General features: G+C 36.1%; 1 protein-coding gene across 3 annotated transcripts in view; it reads left to right on the top strand.

Annotated features, from left to right (window-relative positions):
* The window catches only part of CNTN4 (contactin 4), a 958070-nt gene that overhangs the window by 626018 nt on the left and 318170 nt on the right, over positions 1–13882 (top strand). For all 3 annotated transcript variants that reach the window (XM_067043593.1, XM_067043596.1, XM_067043595.1), the window contains 2 exons: positions 1025–1151; positions 8109–8284. In XM_067043593.1, coding sequence (XP_066899694.1) covers positions 1025–1151; positions 8109–8284 — 303 coding nt within the window. The remainder of the gene's footprint in view (positions 1–1024; positions 1152–8108; positions 8285–13882) is intronic.

The raw sequence follows: 13882 nt of genomic DNA, 5'->3' as shown, positions 1-13882 counted from the left end.
AATATGGATATAATTTATGAATCATGTGGTTAAAGGAAGACCTGAGGGTCTAGAAAAGCCTTCTAGAAAAAAGGGACTAGATTGTAAAGAATGAAAACCACCTTCATGGTATGGGTGGTGAGGTGCCTTTTGACCGATATTTATTATGTGTTTACTATAGAAGCATATGTACTCTACACTGCTACTTCAAATCTAGTTTGTGGATTATTCCATTCTTTGAGCTTTGTTGCTGCTCCATGACAAAATAAGTTTTAGGCATTTAGTTTCTGTTACTGAGAGAAAGAATTTAGAAACTCATACCTCTTTGAACTTGGTATCAACCAGTCTGGGTATTACTGAACTCATGTGCTTAGTCAGTCCCAGCTGTGTGATACTTACACAGGTATCCATCTATGGGTCCATAACAGGTTGAAAAGAACAAACTGTTAATTTACCACACATAATTTGAGAATCATGAACTCTAGGTTATTCTTTATTTACCTACATATCCAATTTAAGAAAGTTTTGTACATATTTTACCAGTGCACTTCTGTTTCTCCTTATTAATGTATTTATGAAATCATCATTGCTTGCTTCCAACTATAGTATCCCATTACAGAGCAGAGACATTCTAACTTTGTGACATTAGACAGTCTTCCAGGATGACAGCAGCACAAAAGGCATGTAGGAGGCACAAAAGGCATGTAGGAGGCACAAAATGTGAACAAAGTAAAAGGCCGGGCTAAAGACAGGTAGAACAATAAGAAGTGGAGGAGAGAAAAGGGAATGCCAAGCCATTTGGTGCCTGGAAGTTGTTGGTAAAAATAAGTCATCAATATGAAATCGGAGAGTCCATATCTCCACTTCATAATTCCAAAGATTATTCTTCAATGGGACATTTCATCCAGAGGCTGGAACGAATCTGTTGTGTATTACTATTTTTTTTTGTTAGTTTACCTCTTTTATTTTCATTTTCTTGTTATTTCCTGTCATTGTCCCTATTTGGAAGATGTTCATTTTTGGACATTTTTTCTTCTTATTTCAGATGACTACACACTGCATGGCCCAATTTTCATTCAAGAGCCAAGTCATGTAATGTTCCCTTTGGACTCTGAGGAGAAAAAAGTGAAGCTCAGTTGTGAAGTTAAAGGGAATCCAAAACCTCATATCAGGTTTGTTGACTTAAAAGCATGTGTTCTCACGCATATACTTTCTATTATTAAACAACAAATACTTATGGAGTGCTGATTACATAAAGAGCTTTTAGATAGGCATCACTGGGTATCCTGAGATGCTAAAGAGGTGCTCGTGTTCATGAAAAGTTTAGTACCCAGCTTCTGTTTCTGGCAGTACCAGGAATTAAATATCCTGATTGACTGTCTCACTGAAAGCCTTAACATTACTTAACAACATATTTTTTTAAAACACCTTTGTAAAAATGCATCAATAAACTGGCAGGAAAGAAAGAAATATTTAGTAAGTGGGTTTTGAATCCAGAGAAGAAAACTGAACATTGAAAGCAATTTTCACCTTGAAGAACTATGTGAACTGCAGCTTTGGATTTTGTAGTTTCACAGGGGACTAGGGTCACAAGACAAAGCCTAGACTCAACCAGAAGGAGAGTCTAACATGAGAACACCTTCCAGAATAGACCTGGGGCCCAAGGGCTACACTCTTACCGTGAATGTGATAAGAAGTAACCTTGCCTCCCAAAGGACTGAAAAGCAAAAGTAATTGCCTGTTTCAAACCTTGGTGTTAAGTGGTTTTAATAACAGATGAGATGCAGCTGAAAGGAGAATTAGTAAAGTGCAACATATATCTGAAGAAATCGTCTAAAAGCAGTAGAAATGGATAGAGATGTTCCTATTTATCCAAATATGAGAGAGAGAGACAGAGAAAAAAAAAGATTAAGAGAAAACGTTTACACATATCTAATCAGAGTTCCATAAGGAAAGGAAAAAAAAAAAATGAGGCAGAGGCAATATTTAAAGAGAAGGCTAAGAATTTCCCAAAGCTAATTAAACATTCAAAGCTACAGACTAAGTAAGCCCAGTGAATTTCAAGCAATGCAAATAAAAATAAAGCCCTGTCTAGACTTAAGGAGAAACAGCAAAACACCAACCCTGAGACATGATCATAAATAGGCCAAAGTTGTAATACAGCTAACCTTCAAAGAGATGACAGTTAAACCAACAGTTGACTTCTCAATAGCAACAAAAAAAGTCAGGACAGAAGACAGAATCTTCAATATGCTGAGAGAAATTAGCTGTCAAATTTTTGTATAGCAGAAGTACTTTTTAAAAAGAAGAAAGTACATGTGTTTTCAGACAGACAGAAACTGAAGTTTGACTCCAGCAGATCCTTACTAAAGAAAATGCTGAAAGATATACTTTAAGCAGAATAAAAATGATCCCAGGTATACTGTCTTAGATGTAAGAAGGAATGATAAGTAACACAAATGGTAAAGGTAAATATTTCCACATAAAAATCAATTGCACTAAACAATAAAAATAATAAAAACAATACTGTATTGTGACGATTAAAAAAGAAAAGTTAAAAGTTAAAAGTCATGACAATATTAGAAATACATTGAGAAGATGTATACTGCACAGTGGATTATCCATGTGGTTAAAAAAAATGAAATAAAGTTGGATCCCTACGTCACAGGGTACACAAAGATCAAATCCAAGTGAATAGAAGACCAACAGGGGAAATTAATAAAACTTTTAAAAGGAAATAGGCATACATATTTATGACTTTGGAGGGAAGAAAAAAACTTTGCAATAATGACAAATAAGCAAAAATCATAGAAGAAAATATTTAACTTCACTAAAATTAAGAATTTCTGTTTAGCAGAATATACTGGGATGGGTAAAATTATAAGCTTCCAACTGGGAGAAGATATGTTTAATACATATTATTTGCAAAGGATTAATATGTAAACTATTTAAAAAATCTCCACAAATCAAAAAGTAAAAAACAAGTAACCTAATAAAAACATTTCCAAAAGACTTGATCAGATACTTCTTAGAAAAGAATATCAAATATCCATTAATCATATAAGGGGATTATCAGTGTATATTAAAATATACAAATTAAAACTAAAATGACACACTCTTTCAAACCCATCAAATTGACAGAAATTTAGAAGAGCAAATTTAATGTAATATAAATAATTACATAAATATAACCTGACATATTCATAAACGGTAACCCCATGCAACAGTGAAAATGAATGAATTATAGCTACAAAAACATGATGGATCACAGGAACATAACTTCGAGTAAACAAAGCAAGTCATAGAAGAATGCAAAGTTTATAATCCCGTATTTACTAAGTTCAAAGGCAGGTAAGATGGAGTAGTTGTTTAAGGATACTAACATACATGATAAAATCATAAAATCAAAGGAATGAAAAAGCCAAAATTCAAGATTATAATTAACCATTGAGATAAGAGTGATTGGAAACAAAATGGAAATAGGAGACTTCAAGAGTAATAATATTCCTTTTCTTAAACACAGATCTTTATTGTCTTGGGATTCTTTATATAATTTACATACATCTTATAAATATTATTTTACCTCTATTCAGATTTAACGAGGAAAACCTTAAGCTAATAACCAATATGTAGTAGTATGTAAAAACCAAAAGAGTATATGGCACATGTGTCATAGTTTCAGGTTGGAAGAAATTAGAGTCACCTGGGGGGCACAGAAGTGGAATATGAACTGAGGTAGGTATTGATAGTTTTTTCAAATTGGCAGAGGGCAAGGGACATCCCATACAGGAGGGTGGTATTAACATAGTGGAAATTGTTTTAGAGTTTACTTTGTGTGCCCATTCATTCATCAAACATAGCATTATTCATCAGACCACCCCAGTGTTTTTCAAACTGTGAATTCCAGGGTCCAAGGAGTTGACCCAGGAATTACCTGGGGTGAGTTATTGTAGAGTTTCTAACCAAGATTCCGTCATGCTAGCTCTGCTTTGAACTAGGGTATATATTAGGATTCTGAAAAATACATCCTCTAGGAAAGATGTTTAAACCACTACATTAAAGCAGCTGCAGTGTTCCATCGTAGGTTTGAGGTATTCAAAGATTAATAAACTACATATTCGCATAGTGTGCTTTGGGGGTCAGTGCCTGGAGGTGGAAGTACAGGGCTATGCTGGAAGTGTGAATAAAAAATGTCCAAGTTCTAGGGCATACTGGAGGAAAGAAAGTCTGCTTCAGGATAGAGAGGGAAGGTATCAGAGAAAGTTTCATGATAAAGGAGATATTTAAGTGAATATGGGGGGCTAATGACCTTTTGTCATAGGGATCAAAAAAGGAAATACATTCCAGAAAGAAAAAAGAAAAACAACTCTCTAATGGACCATATAATTAGGGTGAACATGTAATTTATCATCCAAACCAGCACACTTCTGAGAGCAAAAGGCCACTGTTAATAATTATTCCAGGAGGACAGGTGTAAACCCAGCAATGTCCTGGATAAATCAGAATATGTAGTTATTCTCCCTGTATGTTGAAATCAAGGCTAAATCAAACATTTTTAAATGCTTTACGTAGTAAAATAAATAAATAAATAAATGCAAGAGGCAAAGGTTCCTACATACATAAATGATGAGTTAAGTGACCCCAGTTTTTAGTACATCGTCAAGTATAAGTTCAGATGTTAGCCACAAATGAGAACAAATTTTGCAGCAGAATTTGGCAGGTTGCTGCTTTGTTTTTCCCCAAACTCTGACCTTTAATTAACATTGCTTTTGTAATATTGTATTTGTAGATATAGGGGCTTGCTTTGTTATTTAAAACAAGCAGAGGAACAGAAACCTATTATGTTTTTAAAGATTGCCAGGCAAAGCTGAGAAAAAAACTTTTAATCAAATGCACTAGCAGTTGGTTGCAGTGTACTTCACTTTCCTTTATACTTTTGGTAGTTTCTCTGTGATGAAATAGCTGATTGGTACCTGGGAGCTAAAAACTCCCTTTTGTAGAAGGAAAGAACAAGAGAAAGAATGGAGAGATCAGGTATTTTCAAACATTTTTCTGGCTGAACTTTTTCAGTCTTCAGGCTGACTTTGAGGGGAGGAACCCCTAGGAGAAATTCAAGGTGAGTTCTTCATGGGGATCTTCGCCATTAGGTTTTCCCTCAGATGCCCCGGCTGACCTCTCTCCTTTGTGTTTATTCCCTGAACGGAGCCTTCTCTTTTCATTGTTTCCTGCCCCTCAATTTTGAAAGGATTGACCCAGACCCAGAAAAACTTAAGAAGTTTTGACTTGTGCCCACTTCCCTTGTATTAAAGTTCCTGAAGGACATGTGACATTACTTATGGCTGTCAGACTCCATTCCCGACAGAAAGAATGGTCAAGTACTTGGTGGAAATACTTTTGCTGTGAAGTTTGTATTCAGCTTGGTTTGCAGACTACAAATTTCAGGTCAGAAAGGTCCTGCCCCTTCTTCAGTGCCAAGCTGAAACAGTGAACAAAGAGAGAGAGTTTTGCTCTCCCATAGACACATCCTATAGACAGCTTCCCAGCAAGGTCTGAAAAATGGTACCTTACAGAGCTTCACAGTGTCAGTGTTTGGTTGTGCACAACCTCACTCTCTGGAGAGAATGGGGTTGCGATTCCCTGAATAATTCAGAAATCAGTTTACAAGACTCACCCATATCCTGGCCCTTGGGAAAATCTCTTTGTGTCAAATGAGCATTGCCTCTATATTACCAGTTCTTAAAAGACTCCTCAAACATTGAAAATGAATTGTGAATGTTTTCAAGACTGTTTCAGTATAGAATAAGGAATTCAACGCAGTCCACATTCAGTTGGAATGAACAGTGACTGCATCGCAATAAAACTTGGTATAGTGCTGTGTAATGGAGACTCAACTACGTTTCACAACAAGCGCCTTATTTTCTAAATATTCCATTTTCCTTTGCTATTTGTATGTAAAAGCGCGTAATAAAGTAGATTAATTGACTTTCTGCAGAGCATTCTGGTTGAGATGACGAGTGTAGACAAACCCGCAGAGGTGTTCTCATTATCCCAAGGAAGACTTTTTTCTAAAAAGGCTCACATGATCCCATTCCTAAATTCAGCTCTCTGCTTGCAGTTCACATTAGATTGCAGTTTCCTCTTTGAGTTCTTACACTTGTCTTATTAAATTGCTCGACTCTCATTTGAAGTGAGAGTTATGACAGAGATGTGACCAGCTGACTCAAAAAAATGTCTAGGGCAGGCAGTCAGCCCTGGAGATTCATGAGCATATAGACCTGCTAGGATGTAACCCCGTCATTCTCTTTTTATTGCTTATTACTTTCTTTTCTGTGTCAGAACACAGAGAGAATTACTGTCAAGCTTAAGAACAATGTCAGTCTCTAATACCCATCTTATAAAAAAAAAACACATAAAGAGCTATGTCCCATTTCCTGATCTGGCCCACATTTCCCACGCCTCATGTTTCCATATTTTCACCTTTCAAAGACATAGACGTGAACAAACGTACACTGCTGTGCTGTGGTGGGCTAGGATGCTTCTTAAATTGTCTATGCTCAAAGCTAAAATATCCAGCCAAGAAGTAAAATATTTAGTGAAATACCACAAACCTTTATTGAGCACACTGATTGTCAAGTTCTAGGTTACTAAAGGGAGACTATGAAAGTGGTATAGGCAAATTATCTGTGGTGAAGGCAGAATTCCCACCTAAACAAGTAAGGAGAATTCTCTAGGAGCTTGGGGGAAGCTTTGATTTATCTTGACCAGGAATATTGAGGAAGACTTCATTAGAAGAGGTGTAGTTTAAGATTGACTTTGAAGTGTGAGAGACGTCTTGGTGGAAAGAAAGCACTCATTCTTTAAACATGTTTCTGATGATACCCAATATCCAAAATCTTGAAACTAACTGGCCTTCATTTTTTTCATTTAAATCCTTTTACATTATGCATACCAGCCCTAGTACCCCAGAATGTTATAAGAGGATACACAATGAGTATGTATATACACGCACACATTTAAATAGTGTTTTTTTTTTACCATTTGAAGGAAATAAGATCACTGTTTCTCATTCTTTACTCCCGTTATTGCTTCCAATCAATTTCCTTTATGGTCTGGTGTTGCCTTATTTTTGGCCTCCCAGTGTGAACGCTACTAGGAGACGGTTGATAATTCAGATACTCCGACTATGCTCTATCCATTACCTGATATTTTATGTAGGATTCTGGTGAAAGAAGAGAAAAAAAGATAATCATTGTTTTGTATTAGTTCAAAAGTTCGTACATATTAAAACAACTTACTGAAATGCAGTTTGGTTAAAATAAGGTCTCTCTGGAATGTTATTGGCTGTTTAAAAAAAAAAAAAGGGAGATCTTGTTACGAAAGCTTTTCTGTTTAAATGTGTGAGTCACACTAAAACTAATTTATTGGGCCAGGCCCTATACTCAGATACACAGATGATCCAAGTAAACAAACAGAAAAGCAAGAAAACCCTCTTTGTGTCTGTTACCTAATGGCCTGATCTACAGTTTATTGGGCTGGTTGATTGATGTTTGAGTGCTGGTAGCTAAGGAGATCTTCAAAGTGATCCCTGGTGAAGGCTAGTTTGGTTCCTAAGACAACTCGAGATCAATAGAATTCCTCTGCTTTGTAGTCAGCAATTTCAGTCATATTAAGGACCAAATCAACGCAACTCTGCGATTTCATCAAATACTCAGCAATCTACCGGAAAATGGTGTATTCTGTCATCTGTATAGGCCCATTTAAAGAATGACGGCAATCCAGGAAAAGGACCTTTACTGAAGAGTGCTATTTGAAGAAAGTTGTACAAGATACTATGGGAAATTTTTTTTAAAAAAAGGAAGTGTCCGTAGCATTGTAAGTAGTCACAAACACAAGTGTTAAAATTTTAATATCTTGTGTACTTTAAAAGGACGTGCTCTTTTAAAGCACGTCTCTGCATCTGTGTTGACACCATTGCTGAGTAGAGCTTTTCTAATTTTTTTTTTTTACCATGGTTAAAAAATAGTCACAGATGATATTTCATGCGATTCATAGTTTTTATATATTTTAGACAACTCAGAATTATTGATTAATATTACAAAGCTTTATCTACTGGCATTTTTATACTATAGGTGGAAGTTAAATGGAACAGATGTTGACATTGGTATGGATTTCCGCTACAGTGTTGTTGAAGGCAGCTTGTTGATCAATAACCCCAATAAAACCCAAGACGCTGGAACGTACCAGTGCAGAGCAACAAACTCATTTGGAACAATTGTTAGCAGAGAAGCAAAGCTTCAGTTTGCTTGTAAGTAGCAATTATATCCTGCTGCAAATGTGACTTTGAGTTTTTGTGCCTTGTACCAATCAGCCTTTAAAACAGTTTATCTTAAAAAACCAAACAGATTTTAATTTGTCATGTTGATCTTGTTTACCCTTTTTTCATATTTGCAAAATATCTCTCATTGTAGGGTAAACTGTAAATCTGAATGGGAAGATGTATTCTTTTGCTTTTATAAGGGTTGAGATAGTTTGTATGATAATTTGGTTATATGATGCTCTATACACATAAATTTATATACACTCAAATTTATACACATATAAGTTTACATGTACAACAAATTACACACACATACACACACACACACATTTTAAAGCGAGTATGTATAAGCAAGCAGTTGAACTGCCAGTAAGTTAATAGTCAGTGTGACAAGCGATTTAGCCGTAAAGCTCACAGTTGGAAAAGAAAAAAGCTTGGTAGTCTCTTAATCCTATAATTCTCTAATACTTCTTCTTATTTGAAGGAAAAGGAAAATGTTAAAAGCAACTACAAAAACAAAAAGTAGAGGCAATCAAAGCTTTACCTTTTATATTTCTGGTTTAGAATATTTAAAAAACAAATTGCCATCTCGTAAGACTACTAGCTAATGAAAGTTCATGAGCATGTGAAAGATAGTGGAATTTAGAAGTAGCAAGTTGAAAATAAAATCCACAGGCAAGAGCAGTGAGTACACATTTGAGTATAGACACCTTGAAGGATTGAGGTTCAGCTGTATTTTTAAGGGTTTATGTATTTGCCTATGATTATATATTTCCTTGTGTAAAATCCCAACTCATACAGCGGTGCATGAAATGTCGAAGCTTTCCTAATTACAAAGTCTGTTGGCAGTAACACTGTAGGATATTCTCATTAACAAAATCCTCTCCAGAGACTCAATATCAAATATACCTAATATTCAGTACTTAATTTCTTATTGCTGTTTGGTGGCATTTTTATTAGTTGAGAAATGAATTTTCTAAGTATTAGGTATATATGGGATACCAGGCTTATTTTCTTTGTGAAAGTCTTCTGCAGTAGTCTTCCAAATAATCTAAGGTGAGCAGAAAAATAGGAGGATATGTCTGATAGAGTGCTACAGAACCAAAGTGTTTATTTCTTTTGGTTTAACACAAATGTGGTATCTATATATATATATATATATATATATATATATATATATATATATATATATATATATTTTTTTTTTTTTTTTTTTTTTTTTTTTTTTTGTGGTATGTGGGCCTCACTGTTGTGGCCTCTCCCGTTGTGGAGCACAGGCTCCGGACGCTCAGGCTCAGCGGCCATGGCTCACGGGCCCAGCCGCTCCGCGGCATGTGGGATCTTCCCAGACCGGGGCACGAACCCGTGTCCCCTGCATCGGCAGCCGGATTCTCAACCACTGCGCCACCAGGGAAGCCCGGTATCTATATTTTTAACAAATAGATTTTGTTGGATTCATTTTAGAAAATAAACATAGACTCTCAGAGTAGGGAAATCTCTGTATTCAATTACTGGTGTACTTCATCGATTTTTGGATTCCACAGCGTAGGAAATTTTTTTTAAAAAAAGTAACAATAACAGCAACAGAAAAGAGATTAACATAGCATTAACAACCTTTTGCTTTTCTAATTTATGACATTTAAAAAACAAAGGACTAATTCTTAAGGCTCTCCTTTTGTAGAAGTCCAGGCATTTCTACTACTACAACTATTGTTAAGAGAATCTCATATGCAGGGATAGTCATTTAAATAGAATAGTTTAGCCAAAGTAAAAACTCTACCACTCGTTTTGTGGTTGAGGTGCCTGAGTTTGGAATCCACCCTGCTTATCCCACTTCTTGTGCCTAACATCCTGCCACCCTCAGAATCGTCAGCTGATAAGCATTCAGCTTGAAAACTTCTGACGATAGAGAGCTCACCTTTTCATCACAAAGCATCCTGACCCTGATTGCTGTAGTTGTTCAAAAACACAAAAACAAGCACAATTTCTCTTCCTTAAAATTGGGCTAAGTATCTAAATCTCTATCACCTTCACTCCCCAGTGCTTACTCTATGATTCTGGTTAGGTTCAGACATGTGAAAATATGTTCATGTCCCTTGTCCCATAATTCTTGTCTTCTCCAGGTACTCAATCCACAACCATCTTCTTCACAACACAATGTTATTCAATTATCTATTAAACTGTGACCCTATAGAAATGTATCCAACTCTATGCGTGTGCCTTGACCTTGCAGAGGACAGTGGGAACAGTAGTATCCCATGATGTGAGCTTCTCTTTTGATGAATGGGGCTGACATTGATAGTCACTTTTTTTTTAAAACCCGAGTCTCATATTTCAACTTTTTTCGTATAAAATTAGAGGATTTATTTTTCATGAATGGCCATTAATCCAGAGCTACCCAGTTGTGTTATTTTATTACCTAAATCCAGAATTCTATATTTACTCCTATTAAATTCACCTTCTGAGTTGTGACCCTTTGTTCCATCACAATTGAAATTGTTTTAAATCTTTTTTTAAAATCTGACATATTGGGCTTCCCTGGTGGTACAGTGGTTGGGAGTCTGCTTGCCGATGCAGGGGACGCGGGTTCGTGCCCCAGTCCGGGAAGATCCCACATGCCGCGGAGCGGCTGGGCCCGTGAGCCATGGCCGCTGAGCCTGCGCATCCGGAACCTGTGCTCCGCAACGGGAGAGGCCAGAGCAGTGAGAGGCCGGCGTACCGCAAAAAAAAAAAAAAAAAAAATCTGATATGTTGATTATCCTTTTACTTCAGTGTCAGCAGAAAATGTGAAAAGCGTGTGTCCATTCAAATAAGTGATACAAAATGTTGACCGGGACAGGGCAGCCTGCCAGTAGAGAATGTCCAATAAAATCAGATTAAATTTATAAATCAATATCCTTCGCCTAGTCGTGTTCAATTAGCTACAAATTTACCCATACATACTATACGTGAACCCCAGTTTCTCCTACTTGTTCTTAGAGTAATGAGAATCTTTGCCAAATGCCTTGCTGAAATCAGGATGTACAGTTTCTACAACATCCACTTGTACCTGGTCTCTGTGAATCTTGTCTAGATCTTCCTTAACCATTTATCATAAAACAGCCAGAGTAATCTTTTAAACATGTAAATGAGATCATTCTACTTTCCCGCTTTATGCCTTCTACTGCACTTAGACTAAATCTCAAATTCATTACCATGGTCTTGTTTTCATTTCTCAAAAATGACAAACTATCTTTTGCACCAGTCCTTGATACTTTCCCTCCCTCTGCCTTATTTGCTTTTCTCCTGATCTTTCACAGGCTCACTTCCTATGATCCTTAGTTCTCAATTTAGGTGGGACCTCCTAAGAGAAAGTTTCCATATCACCATGTCTAACCTAAGAAGCAGTTCCTTCCATTTCTTCTCCTGCCATCTGCCTACCATTTTGTTGCCCTCTACTTTTCTACATAACAACATCGTTTTCAATCATTAGGACCCACTATGATCTGGAATGATTTTGTGTATTTCTTTTTTCTCATTATTTGACTTTGATGATAGAATCTAAGTTCTAAGAGAGGGGAGACTATCTTGCCCATCCTTATATCTCCAGAGTCTAGAATAATTTATATGTAGGAATAAACAAATTGCTTTATTAATTGCCTATTCAGTGACACAACAAAGAAAATATATGTATAAAGTTATTTTGGGGGAGGATGTATTTTTTTTGGTAAACCCTCACCCTTTCTATTCTAGTCATTTTCCGGAGTCTAGCATTTTGATCGTTAACATATAGTTTGTAGACCTTTCTTTTCTATCCTTTTTAAATTAAAAAAAAAAAAAGAAAAGACATTGCCTCTATTCGAAAATCATTTTTAATTGGTTAGGATAAAATATTTTTCGTCAGTGATGTAAGGTGGAGTATGACAGTGACATCTTTTAAATGTTACCGAATAATTGCTTTCTCCCAAGCATTTTCATAATCGTTGAGGGAAAAAAATGTTGCCTTTTGACCATAACTTAGTGCACTATAATATGCAAGTAAGAATATTTCTTCATTTTTAATCATATGATTTTATGGCTCAAATGGACCTTTAAGGTCCGTTTGGAATCCTTTAAGGTTTCCTGGCCTGTGGAAATCCTTTAAGGTTTTCTGGCCTCTTAAAAAAAAAAAAATTCAATTGAAGATTGAAGTAACTGAATTACTTGTTATTTACATAATTAATAAGTGAGAACCAAGGAATGGCAGCTTTAGCTCCTAATCCAGGGTACCTTGATTTGTGTCTACGTCAGACTCACTTTGATTTATAAGAAAAACAATCCCTTCATCTTTATCTAACATGTTACACCTTCCGATCTCATGTATATACCTTTAGTAATTTTATCCACAGGACAATTTTATAAGGTGGACATCATTTATGATTTATTTAAAAAATATTTTCATACTGCTTTTGTAGGCAGAATTTGATAATCTCTTGTATTTAGCATTTAAAAAATGAATTAATTCACGTAAGCAAAAAATCTAATTAATGGAGATGATGCCTCTAAGAACCCCCGCTTTTCTTAGGACAGAAAACTTTCCTTGATTAAACAGGCATAGCGTAATTGAAATCACTCTTGATGAGGTGTGGACATTTTCATGAGCATAGAGTATTGTAATGTAATTTGGAGCACATTTTGTTTTCAGTCCCCTTGCAATATTAAGCCAGGGTCAATCACTTCTCTTTCTGTCACTTAGCCTGTTTCTAATAGTAGACTACCAATGCCCCTTCTACCATCTAGTCCTACTGTTTCACCTTGGGCTAGCAAACTTGATTGATTAATTTACCAGGGTCTACCCAGTGCCTGGCATTTAGTAAACTTGCAGTAATAGTTGTTGAATAAATGAATAAGTTATAAGGATTGGATGTTAAAGTCATCAAGCCATGTTTGGGGTATGAGTTGAACCACTGCATTTAAGCACTTTCTGGCAATCCTTTGGGAGTGCTTCGGAGGTAGATGCAAGTATTTCCACCTTGAGTTTGTGTAGAAGACAATTGACATCCTACTTCCAGATAAGGGTATGTGTTGGGGCATCATATGTTAAAATATGCCATCAAAATTTACTTGTATCCTGAAAACGTGGCGTGAGAGTATATATAGCTTCAGTGAAGTGTTTAGGAATAGCTTTCCTTTAACCTCCCCTTCTCACAAAGGGTAAAGCAAGTTGAATGTTCTTTAACTCTTACGTAGGTACCTGAATCAGAAGATGAGTCCAGGAGTAGAAGGAATTTCAGTTCATTACTTTCACTGCTTCATGGTGGGGATTTTTTCAGAGGCTGTGTCTGTAAGAATGAAGTGCTACAGCTCTGTCACTCTACCTACCCACTTCCCAGCCAAGCATCCCAATCGAAATCTGCTTGAGAATCACCTTACACAATTAGGCAACAGGGCAATTTTGTTCACTGACATATAGATGTGGATTTTTTTAAGTAAGTTGTAATCTACGCTTATAAAATACCCAAGTGACTATTTTAAAAATTTGTGAACGTGGGCTTGAGAAACTGAGATACTATATTGCCTACGTTTAGATAGAATGGAATGTTGTCCATTGCTCCATTCCACTTTATG

The sequence above is a fragment of the Kogia breviceps genome, chromosome 10 (assembly GCF_026419965.1).
Source record: "Kogia breviceps isolate mKogBre1 chromosome 10, mKogBre1 haplotype 1, whole genome shotgun sequence".
Taxonomy (NCBI): domain Eukaryota; kingdom Metazoa; phylum Chordata; class Mammalia; order Artiodactyla; family Physeteridae; genus Kogia; species Kogia breviceps.
The sequence above is the reverse complement of the archived record's forward strand: the minus strand, read 5'-3'. Positions and strand labels throughout refer to the sequence as shown.